Raw genomic sequence first — 19,427 nt, forward strand, 5'->3', positions numbered from 1 at the left:
ATAAATTAAATTTAAAAAATTTTTTTAAAAAGGCACAGAGTGGCAGATTGGATAAAAAAACAAGAGCCTACAATATGCTGCTTACAAAGGACACACTTCAGGGCAAAGGACACACACAGATTAAAAGTGAGGGCATGGAAAAACATCTTTTATGCAAACAGAAATGACGAGATAGCGAGGGTCACAATACTCAGAGAAAATAGACTTTAAGACAAAGATAAAGAAGGACACTACATAATGATAAAAGGATCAATAAAAGGAGAGGATATTATACTTTTCAACATATATGTACCCAACATAGGAGCACCAAAATACATAAAACATATACTAACAGACATAAAGGGAGAAACTGACAGTAATACAACAATAGTAGGAGACCTTAACACCCCACTCATACCAATGGACAGATCTTCGAGACAAAAAAAAATCAATAAAACAACAGAGATCCTAAATGATAGAACAGTTAGACTTAATTGATATATTCAGGACATTACATCTAAAAAAAGCAGAATACACATTCTTTTCAAGTGCACATGGAACATTCTCTAGGGTTGACTTGGGCACAAAACAAGCCTAAACAAATTTAAGAGTACAGAAATTATTTCAAGCATCTTTTCTGACCACAATAGCATGAAACCAAAAATCAACCACTGAAAAAGAAACAAAAACAAAACAAAACAAAAAAACAATTACGTGGAGACTAAACAACATGCTACTAAAAGAACCAATGGATCAACAATGAAAGCAAAGAAGAAATTTAACAATACCTTGAGGCAAATGACAATGAAAACACAACCATACAAAATCCATGGGATGCAGCAAAAGCAGTTCTCAGAAGGAAGTTCATAGCAATATAGGGGCCTTCTTTAAGAAACAAGAAAAATCTCAAATAAACACCATAGTCCACCACCTAAAAGAATTAGAAAAAAAAGAAGAACAAACAAAACCTAAAGTCAGCAGAAGGAAGGAGATAAGAAAGATCAGAGAAGAAATAAATAAAATAGAACTTAAAAAAACAATAGAAAAAATTCAATAAAACCAAGAGCTGGTTCTTTGAACGGGTAAACAAAATTGACAGACCTCTGGTCCCGCTCGACAAGAAGAAAAGAGAGAAGACCCAAATAAACGAAATAAGAAGTGAAAGCAGAGAAATCACAACAGATATCACAGAAGTGCAACAAACCATAAGAGAATACTGTGAACAATTATATGCCAACAAATTTGACAACCTTGAAGAAATGTTCAACTTTCCTACAAACATATAGGCCACCAAAACTGAATCAAGAAGAAACAGATAACTTGAGCAGACCAGTCACTAGAAATGAAATAAAATCTGTAATAAAGAAAAAATCCCTACAAACAAAAGTCCAGGACCAGATGGCTTCACTGGGAAATTCTACCAAACATACAAAGAACTTATAGCAATCATTCTCAAACTCCTCCAAAAAACGGAAGAGGAAGGAACACTCCCAATGGGGTGACATTCTATGAAGCCACCGTCACCTGGATAACAAAACCAGACAAAGACACTACAAAAAAAGAAAATTACAGGCGAATATCTTTTTTTTTTTGGAAATGTTCTGATTTTTTAAAAATTTTTATTTATTTATTTTTTGGGGGCTGTGTTGGGTCTTCATTTCTGTGCGAGGGCTTTCTCTAGTTGTGGCAAGTGGGGGCCACTCTTCATCACAGTGCGCGGGCCTCTCACTATCGTGGCCTCTCCTGTTGCGGAGCACAGGCTCCAGACGTGCAGGCTGAGTAGCTGTGGCTCACGGGCTTAGTTGCTCTGCAGCATGTGGGATCCTTCCAGACCAGGGCTCGAACCCGTGTCCCCTGCATTAGCAGGCAGATTCTCAACCACTGCGCCACCAGAGAAGCTCCCAGGCGAATCTTTGACGAATATAGACACAAAAATTCTCAACAAAATATTAGCAAACCAAATCCAAAAACACATAAAAAAGGTCATACACCACGACCAAGTTGGATTCATCCCAGGGTCACAAGGATGGTTCAACATACTCAAATCAGTATGTGGGACTTCGCTGGTGGTGCAGTGGTTGAGAATCCGCCTGCCAATGCAGGGGACACAGGTTCGAGCCCTGGTCCGGGAAGATCCCACATGCTGCAGAGCAACTAAACCCACACGCCACAACTACTGAGCCTGTGCACCACAACTACTGAAGCCCGCATGCCTAGAGCCAACGAAGTTAGAACACACCCTCACACCATACACAAAAATAAACTCAAAATGGCTTAAAGAATTAAATATAAGACAAGACACCATAAAGCTCTTAGAAGAAAACACAGGCAAAACACTCTCTGACATAAATCGTACCAATGTTTTCTTAGGTCAGTCTCCCAAGGCAATAGAAATAAAAGCAAAAATTAAAAAATGGGACCTAATCAAATTTATAAGCTTTTGCACAGCAAAGGAAGCCATAAATAAAACGAAAAGACAACCTATGGACTGGGAGAAAATATTTGCAAATGATGTGACGGACAAGGGCTTAATTACCAAAATATACAAACAGCTCACACAACCAAACAACAAAACAACCCAATCCAAAAATGGGCAGAAGACTTAAACAGACATTTCTCCAAAGAAGACATACAGACATGAAAAGATGCTCAACAGCACTAATTATTAGAGAAATACAAATCAAACCTACAATGAGGTACCACCTCACACTGGTCAGAGTAGCCATCATTAAAAAGTCTACAAATAACAGGGCTTCCCTGGTGGCGCAGTGGTTGAGAGTCTGCCTGCTGATGCAGGGGACACGAGTTCATGCCCCGGTCCGGGAAGATCTCACATGCCACGGAGCAGCTGGGCCTGTGAGCCAATGGCCGCTGAGCCTACGTGTCCAGAGCCTGTGCTCCACAACGGGAGAGGCCACAGCAGGGAGGGGCCTGCGTACTGCAAAAAAAAAAAAAAAAAAGTCTACAAATAGCAAATGCTGGAGAGGGTGTGGAGAAGAGGGAACCTTCCTACACTGTTGGTGGGAATGTAAACTGGTACAGCCACTATGGGAAACAGTATGGTGGCGCGTGTGCACGCGCAATGGAATATTACTTGGCCATAAAAAAGATGAAATAAAGCCATTTGCAGCAACATGGGTGAACTCAGAGATTATCGTACTAAGTGAAGTAAGTCAGAAAGGGAAAGACAAACACCACATGATATTACTTACATGTGGAATCTAAGATATGGCACACATCAGCATAACTATGAAACAACAACAGACTCAGATATAGAGAACAGATTTGTGGTTGCCAAGGGTAAGGCGGGATGGGGGAGGGACGGATTGGGAGTTTGGGATTAGCAGAGGCAAACTATTAATATGTAGCATGGATAAACATCAAGGTCCTATTATATAGTATAGGGAACTATATTCAATATCCTGTGACCAACCATAATGGAAAAGAATATGAAAAATATATATGTATAACTGAGTCACTTTGCTGTACAGAAGAAATTAACACAATATTATAAATCAACTATACTTCAATACAATTTAAAAAAACAAGTGATCACAGTGTTGCATTTGAATCTTAAAAACAAAAATCAACTGTTAAGAAAAAAAATGTATGGGAAAACTGAGGAAAATGAATACTAATCTGATACTTGATAACATTTAGTAATTATTATAATTATTTCAGGTGTGATAATAGTAGTGCAATTATGTTAAAAAAACAAAGAATCCTTATTTTTTTAGGGATACATACAGAAGAATTATAGATGAAATAATTTGATGTCTGAGATTTGCCTCAAAATACTACAGTTGGGAGATTTAAATGAAATAGGATTGGACGGGGAATTCCCTGGCGGTCCAGTGGTTAGGACTCAGCACTTTCACTGCCGTGGCCTGGGTTCAATCCCTGGTTGGGGAACTAAGATCCCACAAGCCGTGCAGCGCAGCCAAAAAATAATAATAATAAATAAAACTTTCTTTAAAAAAAAAAGAAGATTGGACATGTGTTTAAAATTGTTGGGACTTCCCTGGTGGCGCAGTGGTTAAGAATCCATCTGCCAATGCAGGGGACAAGGGTTCGAGCCCTGGTTTGGGAAGATCCCACATGCCATGGAGCAACTAAGCCGGTGAACCACAACTACTGAGCCTGTGTGCCACAGTTACTGAAGCCTGTGTGCCTAGAGCCCATGCTCCACAGCAAGAGAAGCCACTGCGATGAGAAGCCCGCGCACTGCAACGAAGAGTAGCCCCCGCTCACCGCAACTAAAGAAAGCCCGTGCATAGCAACAAAGATCCAACACAGCCAAAAATAAATTAATTACTTTTTAAAAAACTGTTCAAGGTACATGATGGGGTTCATTATACTTTCATCTCAATATTTGAATATGTTTTAAGTTATCTATAATAAAACACTTTAAAAAAAGAATATGTGTAATTTCTTATACATACATAGAATAGCTCTGGATATATACATATATACATTAAAAATATATAATACTATTTCCCACTGGGAAGGAGAATTGGATGGAAGAGGACATACAGGTAGAAGGGAGGCTCTTCGCTTAATATCTTTTTCAAAAGTAAATTCTAGAGTAAAAAGATATCAGCAACAGCTCACCATTACTGGAGTTCAGTGGATATACTTTTTTAAATAATCATTTTTTTGAAAGAAAAAAATATATTTTAAAATATCCATTTTTTTGCGTGACACAGAAATAAATGTAAGCCCTGTTTTATCGATGACCCTTTGAGTTCAGCTCAGAGTCTCAATTCCACAGGGAGTCAGGAGTAGAAGAACTGAAAACACTCTTGAATTTCTTATCCTTGATTCAGTCCTGAGTAACACTCACTTTCACTTATAACTTTGTGCCACTTAATACAGTAGCAGATTTGATCACATAAAAGGAACCACCAAAGAAAGTGTACTCCTGGAAACTGTATTTAGTAGCCTCTCGGTTCAATCCAATCCAACCAACAGCAAGAGCCAGGCATTCTACCTCTCACGGGTAGCCAGCCAGGTGAAATGAAGAAACTTGACATTTAAGGGAGACATAGAAAAACTCTTTGTGAGTAGAGGTGATATGACCAGGGCTTTGGCTTTGTAAGCGCTCCTGGGACAACACAATTGTCACTTATCAGTTCCACTGGTTTCTAACATATTACTTTGCAAGGCAGCTGACATATTGCTAGGTTTAAATCCTGCACAGCCTAAAACGGTTTGGTAAGTTAAGTTTAGGTAGGTTTGCTTAGAGATGCACGCATTCCTCCACAGATACAATGCATTCCAGCCTTTTACCATGGTTCACATATATGATGAGTAAAGAACAAAATGAAAGCTGCCACCCACCTTGATTCTTGTCATCTGGGTCAGGGTCCGATTTCAGTCTTTTCACACTGTTGCCACTCTCTGAGCTGTAACAAAAAAATATGGTGATTTGAGCTAGGTCCAATCTTGGGGATCAAACTTTGGGAATCAGGAGCTCCAATAACTATTTATATGGGTCTTAGGCAGCCTCAAGGAGCTGAGATGATCTGAAATGAAAAGTCTTCATTTCAGGTTCTTAATCTCCTTCCAGCTATATTATTGTTATAAATATAATTTAAACCTCTGACCAATTCAAGGGGTGAAGCATTACAGCTTCAAGCATCACCAAAACATCAGATTCTTTGTTGTCATCATTCATCTTGGTTAGAACCACAGATGGACTTCAAGAATATCTGGACATATTTATATATGACAAAAATTTAGTTAAATTATTAAAGATTGAAGGAAATATCTTTAGTGACAGGCTAGAGATTCTGAAAGTCACCCAAAATACCTTCACTAAAAGAATATCTAGAGAATGTACTTCTCTCGCCATGCAGCTAGAAGACACAATGCTCTCCAGCTCCACTGTTACCACTAATATTAAGTAATGTTTGTAAATTCTTACCTAATAAAAAATTTAGGACAGTCAAAAAAAAAGAAAAAAGAAAGCACTCCAAAGAGGAAGGAAATGGTCCCAGGAGGAAGGCCTTAATCCCAGAAGGAAGGGATGGTGAACAAAGAAACTTGTAAATACAAATCTAAACAGTCTATATAAAAAAAACAGCATCTAATTTGTGGTGTTAAACATGACCATGCTAAAGTCCTGGACAGCATGTAAGGAAGGAAGAACGTGACTGTAGCTAAAAGTTCTAAGGTCCATGGATAATTTTGCAGGGAAGTAAGATAGCTATTTACTTTAGGTTTTACTAAGTATTCTTGATAAATTGCAAGGTAAGCCACCAAACGAATAGAAATAGAATACAAAAATCCAAACAAGTAGAAAGAAAAGAAAATGAATAAAAGATTTTAAAATTGTAATCAATTTTTATAAAAAGAATACATGGAAAAAATTTTTTAAGTAAAAAGACAAATAACATTAAGATAGTAGAAGCTGGGGAGTCCCCTGGTGATCTAATGGTTAGGATTCTAGGCTTTCACTGCCACGGCCCGGGTTCAATCCTTGGTTGGGGAACTGAGATCCCACAAGCCATGTGGCATGGCCCAAAAATTAATTAATTAAAAAAAAAAGATAGCAGAAATTGTATAAAAAATCCTAGTATGTCCAAGCCTACCTATAAAGAGAGTTTAACAGACTAAATTTTAAATCAGCTATTCATGAGACACACCTAAAAATTTAGAAGCAAAACAAACAACTTAAGACCCAGAAGGACTGAAAGTAAAGGAATGGAAAAAGAGTTAACCATGGCAAACACTAACCCAAAGAAGACTGGGGTACCTATATTAATATTAAGGAAATAGACTTTAAAACAAAAAGTATTATAAGGGATAAAAGAAGTTAGTTTATAAGGAAACAAAGTTTAATTCACTATGAAGAAAGAACAATCCTGAACATCTATGCTTCTAAAAGAGCTTAAAAATATACTATGTTCAACAGACTGAAAAAAAAATCAAGAAATCATTACTATAGTAGGAGATTTCAAAAACTCCCCTCAAGTACTAATAGAACAAGCAGACAAATGTGTAAAGAAACAGATGATTTGAACAATACAATCAATTAGTTTGTTTTGTTGTACCTACATAGAACCCAGAACAATTACAAAACACAGATTCTCCTCAACTTGGAACATTCACAAAAATTAATCTCAGGAATAGGTCACAAAGCTAGTCTAAAGCAATTTCAAAAGAATCAGCACATATAAACCATAATGCAATTAAGGGAGAAATTGATAACAAAAGATAAAGATTATATTTCATAGACTCTAAGACACCACTGATTATAAGGTATTAAAATGTGAGGGAGAAACAGGTTCATCTTAGAACCAGTGAAATATGGTTAAGTTACCTCAATATGTTTGGAAATTTTAAAAAATGTTCTAATTCGGGCTTCCCTGGTGGCGCAGTGGTTGAGAGTCCGCCTGCCGATGCAGGGGACACGGGTTCGTGCCCCGGTCCGGGAGGATCCCACATGCCGCGGAGCGGCTGGCCCCGTGAGCCATGGCCGCTGAGCCTGCACGTCCGGAGCCGGTGCTCCGCAACGGGAGAGGCCACAACAGTGAGAAGCCCGCGTACCGCAAAAAAAAAAAAAAAAAAAAAAAAAAATGTTCTAATTCATGAGTCAACAAAGAAATCATAATGGATATTTAAAAGTACTTAGTTGGAAATACAAAATTGTATACAATGAAAGCTGAGGAAAAATTATAGCTTTAGATGCTTATAACTGAAATGAGCTGAAAATTAATTAGCATGGTATCTGACAGTTATTTATAACAGAAATAATAAAAGTATAAGTTTGAAGAAAGTAAAGAATATTCCAAAGAAGGTAGAAGATATTAAAGAGCAAAACTTAATAAAATAGAAAAAATAAGAAGTAAACCCAAAAGATCTTTTTTTTTTTTTTTTTTTTTTGCGGTATGCGGGCCTCTCACTGTTGTGGCCTCTCCTGTTGCAGAGCACAGGCCTCTCACTGTTGTGGCCTCTCCCATTGCGGAGCACAGACTCCGGACGCACAGGCTCAGTGGCCATGGCTCATGGGCCCAGCCGCTGCGCGGCATATGGGATCTTCCCAGACCGGGGCACAAACCCGTGTTCCCTGCATCGGCAGGCGAACTCTCAACCACTGCACCACCAGGGAAGCCCAACCCAAAAGATCTTTGAAAAGACTAATAAAACTAAGACTACCCTCTCATGAAAATAAGAATAAAAGTATAATTCATCAATATTTGGGATGAAAAAAGGACAATTACAGACAGAACAGCAATCAGAAAAATAGGGAATACTGACAATTTAGCTAACACACTTGAAAAAAGACAAAATGAGCAAATTCCCAGAAAATATAACTAAATAAAACTGACTCAAAAAGACATGGGAAAACATAGATAGTCCTATAATCACAAGTTAAAAGAACAGGGACCGGGCTTCCCTGGTGGCGCAGTGGTTTAGAGTCCGCCTGCCGATGCAGGCGACACGGGTTCGTGCCCCGGTCTGGGAAGATCCCACATGCCGCAGAGCGGCTGGGCCCGTGAGCCATGGCCGCTGAGCCTGCGCGTCCGGAGCCTGTGCTCCGCAATGGGAGAGGCCACACAGTGAGAGGCCCGCGTACCACAAACAAAACAAAACAAAACAAAAACCTAGGAATAAATCTAACAAAAGACATGTACAACAACAAAACTATAACTTTATTGGATGACTTTAATTAAAGGAAACAAATAAATGTAGATATATGCCATGGATAGAGAAAGACTCAAATCCATAAAGATCTGTTCTCTCCATAAATTTATCAAGCAATTTAATAACATTCCAATAAAAATCCCAAAAGGATTATTAAAGAATTTAAACTAAAACTAAAATTTATATGGAAGAATGAAGTGGCCAAGAATAGACAAGACACCCTGAGAAGAATGTAAGGAGACTTGCTCTACCAGATATCAATATCTGTACAAAGCTACAGTAATTACACAGAGTGATACTGGTCCAACAGATCCTAGGAACAGAAAAAAGAATCCACAGACAAACCCGTATAGGTATGGAAACTTGTTATAAGACAGAGGTGACACTGAAGATCACTGAGGAAAGGCAGAAGTATTTAGTAAATTGCTAGAAAACTGGCTTTTCATTTGAAGAAAAAATTGCCATGGGATCCCTACCTCATACCCTTCAAAAATCAATTCCAGATTTAAAGACTAACATGTGAAAGACAAAAATTCTAAAACTTTTACAAGAAAAACTATATTACGACCTCAGAGTAGAAAGAATTTCTTGAACAAAATATAAAAGGCTCTAACCATAAAAAGAAAATATTAATGGATTTGACCACCTTAAAATGGACCACCTTCAAAAGGTACAAATTTCCAGTTATAAAATAAATAAGTAGTGAGGATGTAGTGTACATCATGGTGACTATAGTTAATGATGTTATATTGTATATTTGAAAGTTGCTAAGAGAACAGATCTTAGAAGTTCTCATCACAAGAAAAAAATGTGTAACTATGTGTGGTGATGGATGTCAACTAGACTATGGGGATCATTTCACTATATATATATGTATATATATCTCATATTATTAAATCATTATGTTGTACACTTGAAATTAATGTGTAATATGTCAATTATATCTCAATTTTTAAAAACTGACCACCTTAAAATTAAATATATTTGACCACTTTAAAGTAAAAAGATAAGCTATAAACTGGAGAAAATAAATATCAAGACTACGTTTAAAAACAAACAAAACCTATGAATCAATAAGAAGAATACAAATAACGCAGTAGAAAAATGGCAATATAAATGAACAGACCTTCCACACAACAGAACACATGAATGGCAAATCAACATATGATATGTCTACTACATTTGTTAACAGGGGAATGCAAATTAAGACCATAAGGAGATACTAGTTTATAAATCACTTTATTGCTGTATTTGTGCTGTCCAGCAGGGCAGCAACAAGCCACATGTAACTATTTAACACTTAAAATGTGACCAGTGTGGGGCTTCCCTGGTGGCGCAGTGGTTGAGTTCTGCCTGCCAATGCAGGGGACATGGGTTTGAGCCCTGGTCTGGGAAGATCCCACATGCCGCAGAGCAACTAGACCCGTGAGCCACAACTACTGACGCGCAGGCGCGCGTCTGGAGCCTGTGCTCCGCAACAGTGAGAGACCCGCGCACCGCGATGAAGAGTGGCCCCCACTCGCCGCAGCTGGAGAAAGCCCTCGAACAGAAACGAAGACCCAACACAGCCAAAAATAATAAAAATAAATAAATAAATAAAATGTGACTAGTGTGGCTAGGGAACTGGATTTTAAATTTCATTTAGTTTTCATTAATTTAGATAGCCACAGGTGCCCAGGGACTAACATATTGGACACACAGCTCTAGAGAAACAGATGTACATATGTAACAAAGTATGTCCTTGACCTGTCAGCACCGTTTGTCATAATTCAAACATTCATTCACAGGAGAATGAACAAATTTTGGACTCTCAAATAATGCACTATTATACAGCAGTGAAAGTGAATGAATTATAGCTATACATACACATACATACACACACACAAAACTGTTTCAATGAGAAACAATTTGATTGAAAAACGAAATTCACAGAAGGTGGTGTGTATATAATGAAATCTTTTTTTTGCAGTACACGGGCCTCTCACTGCTGTGGCCCCGCCCGTCGCGGAGCACAGGCTCCAGATGCACAGGCCCAGCTGCCATGGCTCACGGGCCCAGTCGCTCCGCGGCATGTGGGATCCTCCCTGGACCAGGACACGAACCCGTGCCCCCTGCATCGGCAGGCAGACCCCCAACCACTGAGCCACCAGGGAAGCCCATGAAATCATTTTTTATAAAGTTCAAAACAAGCAAGCTATTACATTATTTATGGGTACCTATATAGGTAGCAAAAAACAAAAAAAACCCCAAAACTACTAAGAGTAAAGAAAGGCGGGCTTCCTTGGTGGCGCAGTGGTTGAGAATCTACCTGCTAATGCAGGGGACACAGGTTTGGGCCCTGGTCTGGGAGGATCCCACATGCCGCGGAGCAACTAGGCCCATGAGCCACAACTACTGAGCCTGCGCGTCTGGAGCCTGTGCTCTGCAACAAAAGAGGCCCACACACTGCAATGAAGAGTGGCCCCTGCCTGCCACAACTAGAGAAAGCCCTCGCACAGAAACAAAGACCCAACACAGCAAAAGTAGATTAATTAATTAATAAACTCCTACCCCCAACATCGTCTTAAAAAAAAAAAGAGAGAGGCAAAAGAATGGTAAACTAGATATAGGAAAGTGGTGTGAGGATGTCAAGGCACAGAGACAGAATGGGGAGGAACACAGAGGCAGACTCATATTGTTGATAATGCTCTAGGTCTTAAGTTGGGTGATGGGTTCAGGGGGGCTTGTTTTATTACTATGCTTCATAACATATATCAGGCATCAGACTTTCACCAAGCATCGGAATTATCCATGGAACTTTAAAAATTAGACTTCCAGACCTCACTCCAAACTTACTGAGCCAGACAGAATTACTGTGAGGCAATCTACAGTATTAACAAACTCCCAGGTGACTCTAATAAACCCAAGGCTGGGTAGATTAGGAACTCCTGCCACAGGAGACTAATTTATCACCTTGCTACACAAAACAACAATAAAGGATGATCTAATAAAAGTTGATCTAAGGACTAGGAGAGCTACTTACAACACATTCTGTTAGAAGCAAGACACTGCTGAGAGGTAACTAACTGACCGCCTAGAGAGCCCTTTCTTGGTATAGCCCAGTACAACTGACCCACATCCAAATCCTCAAAGACACTAGGCCAGCAAGAAAGCTTATATGAAAACTTGAAAGGAATAATTCATGGCTGGGGTAACTGGCCCTTTTCAGGCTACTGATATTCCTCCCCTTGGCTGCTATACCACGACGACATTTTTACATGTAAACAACATTCCTAGCAATGTTCCTGGGAACATCAGCATACAGAAGGTGTGCCAAACCACAAAACTGCATCAACACACTTTCTTCAAAACATGTGGCTGGTTGCCAATATACTATATTGATTTCCCTAATAGTCTGCACTTAAGCTTAACATCCTTTTGCCTGTGGTAGGGTTGGTCAAATTGAAATGACCAGATTTAATCACTTTGGTGCCATTTCAAGACTTGAAAAGAGAGGAGCAAACAAGGCAGTGCTGCCACCCCACACCAAACAAGCAGAGCCCCAGCCAGGTGTGTAACCCTGTCACAGCTGCCATGTTCTTATAGATCATTGTGCCCTTGCCCCAGCTCTTCTCTCTTCCTGGGATGTTCTGCTCTCCCCGTCTGCCCGTCAAAGCCCTAGTTGTCTTACCTAGTCAATCTCTTCTTTCTAAGGCCTTAACTTCCCCAACATGAGCACATATATCCACCTCCAGGCAGTTATTCCTCCTCCATGATCTAAGTACACCCTATATAAATCCTTCCATAGAACTTGCTACCTTGTTTGCCTAGAAACAGATGCTCAAGTACTGAACTCCACCTCTCCTACTACTTTGTGACCTTGGACAAAGGTTCTCAACCTCTGAGATTCTCAGTCTCTTCCTCTGATAATAAGAACCTGTACTTCACAGAGTTGTTGAGAGGAATAAAAGAAATCATGTATGGAAAGTACTTAACACAATGCCTGGCACATAGCAGGTATCCAATGAAGAGTAGCTGTTATGTTCAATGAACAGAGAGACAATGGTCAAAGGCTATAGAAGACACCAAATCTGGTAGGGGAGAGAGAGGTAAGACCACCAAAGGAACTTCACCAAGACCTATGTTTAGGTAACCTTTTGTTCTGGCTACCATTAGTCTGGCATTTCAAAGCACACAGTCAGAAGGAGATTAAAGTTGTGTGAATTCGGGCTGACCTCTTATGCTTCACAGCTCCTGCCAACAGCTTTGCCTGGGAGAACTTGGTCTTGGTTTCTGTGGGTTTCACAGCCACTTTCTTCTCCACTTCCTTCTTGTTTTCTTGAGAAATTCCAACCTTGTTGAGATTACTGTGAGTTACAGGTTAAGGATCAAACTAAGCAAAAAAAAGAGCTACAGCAGGACAATGATAAATCAAGAGATGGAAGGCAGATATAACCCGTGAACACTTCAGCTCTGCCATGGAATGTTCAATCTACTTATTTTAAAAATGCCCTCCCCTCCTTATTCTGCCAGTCAAATCCAGCTGATTTAAAAAGAAATGAAGGGACTTCCCTGATGGCCCAGTGGTTAAGACTCTGCACTCCCAATGCAGGGGACCCGGGTTTGATCCCTCATCAGGGAACCAGATCCTGCATGCCACAACTAAGACCCAGCACAGCCAAAATATATATATATTTTTCTTTTAAAAATAAATAAAGGTGACTAGGAGGAAAACAGCAAATCAAGCCCAAAATAATACAGAGAAGCAAACTTTTTCCTTTTGATTCTCAATGAGAATCTGAGTACAGCCAGAAAACCTGCTATTACCAAAGACATGGCCAATATCACGCTTGCTGGAGAAAACAAAGATCTTGAAGAATGCAACAGAAAAAATGTAGCTTCCCTGAAAACATAAAAATATTTGCTTTTTCCCCCCAAGGGTAAAAATCAAATTTTGCGGAGTGTCCTATGACTACCAGTGGCATTCAATTTTAGACATCATGAAGACTAACTCCTACTCTGCTGGTGCAAGACAACATCAGAATCACCTTAAGGCTCATTAAAAGACAGAGTCCCTCCCCTGTCCCAAACCTACTGAATAAGGACCTCCAGAGGCCCAGGAACCTGTTTTAAACACTCTCAAGGTGATTTAATGAGAAACCCCTGTGCATATGCAACACAACACAGGACTGAAAAGTTGTTTTAAAAGCATAAAGCAACCAGTTCACTTGTAACATACTTTTTTCATGCTTGATGTCAATCTCTAGCCCTCAAGCTTTGCCAGTTTCTTTTGTTCTCTCCACCAACCCCCTCCCCTCCTTCCTTTTCATGCTCTCCCACAACATATCAATCAACAGATAAGTACTGAAACATGTATTGGAACATCATAAGATACAGTAATGCCTTGCTGGAACAATAGTGACATCTAGTGCCCAAGATATCTAAGAAGTATGTATTATCAGCCCAAAGGGGTGGGGGTAGGGGTATACGGTCTAAGCTATTCCTGTATCTTTGAATAATGGAGAAATTGGGTACCAGAAATTAGGAAATTCTAATTCTGATCACTCTTCAGACACTAACTCAATTCTTATGGGCACCAGTTATCTTAAGCATTTTTAATATTCAATACAGATTATGCATAATGCTCAGTACTATTCTGAGTTTCATCAATTTAATGTTTTTAAGGTCATCATGGAAACTGATAATATGTTAATACTAAATGTTCATTTTTTAGAATAAAAATTAAAGAAACAAGTTTCATCTTTCTAGTACAGAATACCAAAAACAATGAGCATGCTGTGATTTTTACCTACAACTCTATCACTAAAGGATAGAAACTCTCAAAGAAAATTAATATTAAATATTGAAAAATAAAACAAAAATGGAAAAAATATAACAAAACCACACATTTATAATACCAAGACAAAGACAAAAACCAACACTTAACTTTCTATTCTTTTGAAGTGAAGAAAAGCCCTCAACCTCTTCTTTTTTGGTGGGCAGGAAGGAAGTGGTAGTTATATTTTTGATCCATATCCAAAGCATAAGCCCTTTTTTCCCCTAAGTCCCTCTCCCCCTAAAATGCTTTAAATACACAAACACATCTCAAAAACCTCATAGAATGCATTAGATGAGCATTTTTTTAAAAAATCACATTGTTTTACAACACACATAATATTAATAAATACTGCTCTAACCTGAAAGAAACAAGAGTTCTGTTGTTTGTACTGGCACAAACCATAGCTTATTTGTATTCACAAGTATCACATTACAAAATGTATCATTTTATAGCAACCAAGCAAAGCCAAGAACCAGTTCCTGATTTAGAGCTTCAATAAACAAATGTCTAATCCTTCAACTCCTATTTCAACATGACTCTGGCTACATGCATGCTTGGGATTAGCACATCAGTGGGTTGGAAGGCTTGCTTTGCTTCAGTTTTTCTAGACAGTCAGAACGTTCCAAGTTTCCAATAAAAACGAATACCCTGGGCTTCCCTGGTGGCTCAGTGGTTAAGAATCCGCCTGCCAACGCAGCGGACATGGATTCGAGTTCTGGTCCAGGAAGATCCCACATGCCGCGAAGCAACTAAGCCCGTGCGCCACAACTACTGAGCCTGCGCACCTAGAGCCCGTGCTCCGCAACAAGAGAAGCCACGGCGATGAGAAGCCCCCACTCTCTGCAACTAGAGAAAGCCTGCACACAGCAACGAAGACCCAACACAGCCAAAGATAAAAATAAACAAAATAAATTTATATACATACATAAAAAAAGCTAATACCCCTGAAGCCTCTTCAATATTGTGCTGTAATGTTACCAGGACAGAAAAGTATCTTTTGCCTCATGGCTGCCCTGTTCATTCTTCTCTTTGAATTGAAAACCGAAAGGCCTCTCACACTCATACCACACCAACAATACTCTCCAAAATGCTGCTTTGGGAGACACTTTGTCTTATTTGCTTGCCTACCAAATGAAGCACATGAAACAAGACATAATTCAAATGAGAGTGTAATTAATATATTTTTCTTTAGAGGAAAAAGCCAGGTGCCTGAAACAATGCAATACATATATCTGCCCATCTCAGATATATCAATGCATAATATCATCCTGGGGTCACCACGGAACAGAGTTCGGGAGGGAAGCTTCAGAGAAATCAAGCTCAGTCCTACAACTGGGATGGAGGTGTGACTTTCCATCAACTCCTATCTTACTTAGTGTTATATCAGAATTCCACTAGAAGAACTGGGACTTGAAGCCAGGTCTTTCGCTACCAGTTCAGAGCAGGTTTTGCGGCACCGTGCTGCCACCTTATCTCGATCACCGTCAGTCACCTTAAACCAAATTTGTCTTAAACCAAATCCCTGGGAATCTGTCCACATTTTTTCCTACATAACTTTTTAATGGAACCTACTGCACACTCTCTTCAACAAATACCAATTAGCACATACACACAGTCATATTATCAATCTTAGAGGTAAAGCCTGCTCAGTCACACTAGTGAGGTTATTCAACATACAAGCATGAAATACTCAAATTAGCTTTCTCACAGAAGGAAAAAGCTAAGGTGGCCCTTTTAACCTCTCCTATGAGTCATTCATTAATATATTCACATATATACTAAGAACTTATTATATGCCATGCACTGGAGAATTCAGTGGTGATCAAGTCCTTGTTCTTATGGAGCTTACTTTATATTCCAGCAATAAAGAACAACACAAACCAGTAAGCATATAAATTAAGATTTTCAGGTAGTGACAGAGACCATTAAAAAAATGACATTATAGGGCTTCCCTGGTGGCACAGTGGTTGAGAGTCCGCCTGCCGATGCAGGGGACACGGGTTCGTGTCCTGGTCTGGGAAGATCCCACATGCCACGGAGCGGCTGGGCCCGTGAGCCATGGCCGCTGAGCCTGCGCATCCGGAGCCTGTGCTCCGCAACGGGAGAGGCCACAACAGTGAGAGGCCCGGGTACCGCAAAAAAAAAAAAAAAATGACATTATAGTCAGTGATGGGGGTGGGTACAATTTTAGATGGGGTGCTCTATGAGTAACGGAGCTGAGACCCAAGTGTCATGAAATGCCAGCCTTGTAAACTCTGAGGGCAGAGCATTCCAGGCTGAGGAAATAGCAAATGCCTCACAGAGCTCAGTATGAGAGGAACATAAGGCAGGCCAGTAGGCTGGAGTATAGTAAACAGGAGGAAGAGTAGTTCAAGATACAACAGGGTGGTGGGTTGGCCGAAATCATGCAGAGCCTTGTAGGACCTGGTGAAGAATGTAGACTTAAGACTAAATGCAACAGGAAGCCACTAGTGTTTCAAACAGGAAAGTGATATGATCCCACGTATGTTTTCAAGTTCCCCAGACTATTGTCTAGAGAATGGATTGTGGGGGAGGAGAGCAGAAGCAGAGACAATTAGATGGTCACAGTAGCCCAGAGAAGGTCTACGACGACTGCAGTGGCAGCAGAGAAAGCAAGAAATGCAGGATTTGGAGTACATTTTGGAGGTAGTTTTTGGCCCAGGCACCTGGGGGTATAGGAGTACCATTACTGAGATTGGGAAGACCAGAAAAAGAAGAGATTGGGAGTGGGGGGGGTGGGGGTGGGGAAGGAGATGGTGTGATGAGGGTCGGGGTAATGAGGCACGGAATTGAGAATTTTGATTCAGCCAAGTTACATTTGGGATGTCTATTAAGACATTCAAGTGGATGCCAAAAAGGCAATAGTGAACCAAAGCAAAGTTCTCTTGGATGCTTTCTCTACCCACCTATGGAGACAAACCAGGCTGTATCTGTAGGGAAGGTCTTACTAAGGACACAGGAGGGCTGCTAAACATTTCCTTTTAAAACGTAGAAGCCAGTTTCTCCCCTGGATGAGGTTCACTGCATCGTCCACCTGTTTCAGAGTCTAATACCACAAGGCAAGAATAACCTGGTACCATTAGGATTTAGGCCTTTAGTTAATCCTAAAGGATCTGGACTTTTGATTGCGACAGATTCCTGCACGCAACATAACTCTACATATCACTACCAGTTACTCAGCGTCCTAGGAACATCAGTGTTGAAAGGGAACTAGAGATCACCAGGCAGAAAACCCTCATTCTACTTATGAAGAAACTAAAATGCATAGATGTTGATGAGAAACTGACACCTTATACATTCCTAACAAAGTACAAAGGATATTCTGTATTCCTTCAGTTCTTTCAGTTCTTCTTCTCTTCGTTGCTTTTCTATTAGTTCCTGCTGACGAGAAACCTCATCAAGGAAGTTGGTCTCATCTTCGTCTAAGCCTCTTACCATGTTTTCTGAGGAAATAATTAAACAAGGAACACTTAACAGGCTAAAGGAAAAATATAGTCAAATAAGATTTTCCTTGTCCTATTTTTAAATAAATAGCAGGTACTTCAGGGGATTAGAAGAAAGAATTTGTAAACACCAAAGCTTTTGGATAGATAACATGACATAAAATCAAGGCATCTCTCCCATCACTAGATATTAGCATAAATTAAAATGGGTACCTTGAGTTCTAAACAAAAATGTTCAATGTGGTCTAGATAGTAGAAAGTTGTCTCTTTTCCACCAAATGAGCATCTACAGACAATTTTATCTAAAGATAATCAAGACAATTTCATGGCTGGTTAGTAAAAGTGTTCACAGGGCAAAAGTGCACCAAAAAGGCCCTGCAGAGTCCCTTGGACACTGTGTTTTCTGAAGCTTACTGAATTTGAACTGTTCTTCATACTCCTGCTGCTTCCTATCTTTCTGTTCCTGTAGCCTTTCATATAGAGACCGAGGGTCATAAACCTCCTCTGGGCATTCTGAAAGAAAGGGAGGGGAAAAATACATACTTTAGAATCCTTTCATATTATTTTGGAATCACAAAGGATTTTAAAGATAAAGTCAAGTCTCTGCATGATCTGAGGGCAAAGATAACACAAAAATAGTACAAAGTCCACAGCTTCCCTTTGGACCTCAGAGAGGGGCCAGCAGTTCTCAAAGCCAACTATCAATGTTAATAGGGCCCAAGGCTTGAGACAGTTAACTGGATGAGGGATCCACCCAAACCCTGCATGGTAGCAGCATTCTCAGCGGTTCAGATCCTGGATCCACCTGAATAGATGGAATAGACTAGCAGAATCTCCTGGAAGACAGTGTGGCAGAGTGGAAAGGGCAAAGATGTGAGGACCCTGGTTCTGCTCCCAGCTATGGAGGCCTTACATAGCTCCCTTGAGCCTCATTTTCTCTACTCTAAAGCAAAGACATTAATACCCACTTTGCAGGGTTGTAAGGATTAAAGGTCTACAAGCCTCTATACCTTCTGGATCTTCAGGTTTTCGAACTTTCTCCCATTCTTCTTGCCTCCTTTTGCGCCGTTCATCTAATTCTGCCTCAGACACAAACCTCTTTTTGATAACAAGGTTACCATCATCCCCTCCATCCATAATGGAACAATCAGTCTACAAAAAAAAACAAAAAACAAAAAACCATTTCGAGTGAGAACTGCAATTAAAATTCTAAAGAGAAACAAGAAGATTGAGCTCTGTCTCCCCCAGCGATAGACTACCTCAAAACTCCTTTCAACCTTGAATTGAGAAATCCTCAAGCAGTTTAACTTACAGGTCATTGATGAAAGCACATGATTACATTTTCCTAATGTATCAAGTAGTTTTATCAACATCTATGTTATCTACAAACTCAGCAGAGGACCTGGAATAATTCTCATGATATGCCACAGTAAATCTTACATTCCAGATTTGTCTCTGTCCCTCTAATATAGACAAATTTGTCTCCTGGGCACCCTGACATTGTTCCTTCTCGAAAT

The 19,427-nt window shown here is 39.8% G+C and overlaps 1 protein-coding gene across 2 annotated transcripts in view; it reads right to left on the minus strand.

Annotated features, from left to right (window-relative positions):
• Positions 1-19,427, minus strand: part of PSME3IP1 (proteasome activator subunit 3 interacting protein 1) — a 42,292-nt gene that overhangs the window by 12,593 nt on the left and 10,272 nt on the right. For both annotated transcript variants that reach the window (XM_065899070.1, XM_065899071.1), the window contains exons 2-6: positions 18,921-19,062; positions 18,325-18,423; positions 17,789-17,910; positions 12,843-12,976; positions 5,320-5,384 (exon numbers count right to left, since the gene is read on the minus strand). In XM_065899070.1, the coding sequence (XP_065755142.1) occupies positions 5,320-5,384; positions 12,843-12,976; positions 17,789-17,910; positions 18,325-18,423; positions 18,921-19,047 (547 nt within the window). In that variant the 5' untranslated portion in view covers positions 19,048-19,062. The remainder of the gene's footprint in view (positions 1-5,319; positions 5,385-12,842; positions 12,977-17,788; positions 17,911-18,324; positions 18,424-18,920; positions 19,063-19,427) is intronic.

The sequence above is a fragment of the Phocoena phocoena genome, chromosome 20, assembly GCF_963924675.1.
Source record: "Phocoena phocoena chromosome 20, mPhoPho1.1, whole genome shotgun sequence".
NCBI lineage: Eukaryota > Metazoa > Chordata > Mammalia > Artiodactyla > Phocoenidae > Phocoena > Phocoena phocoena.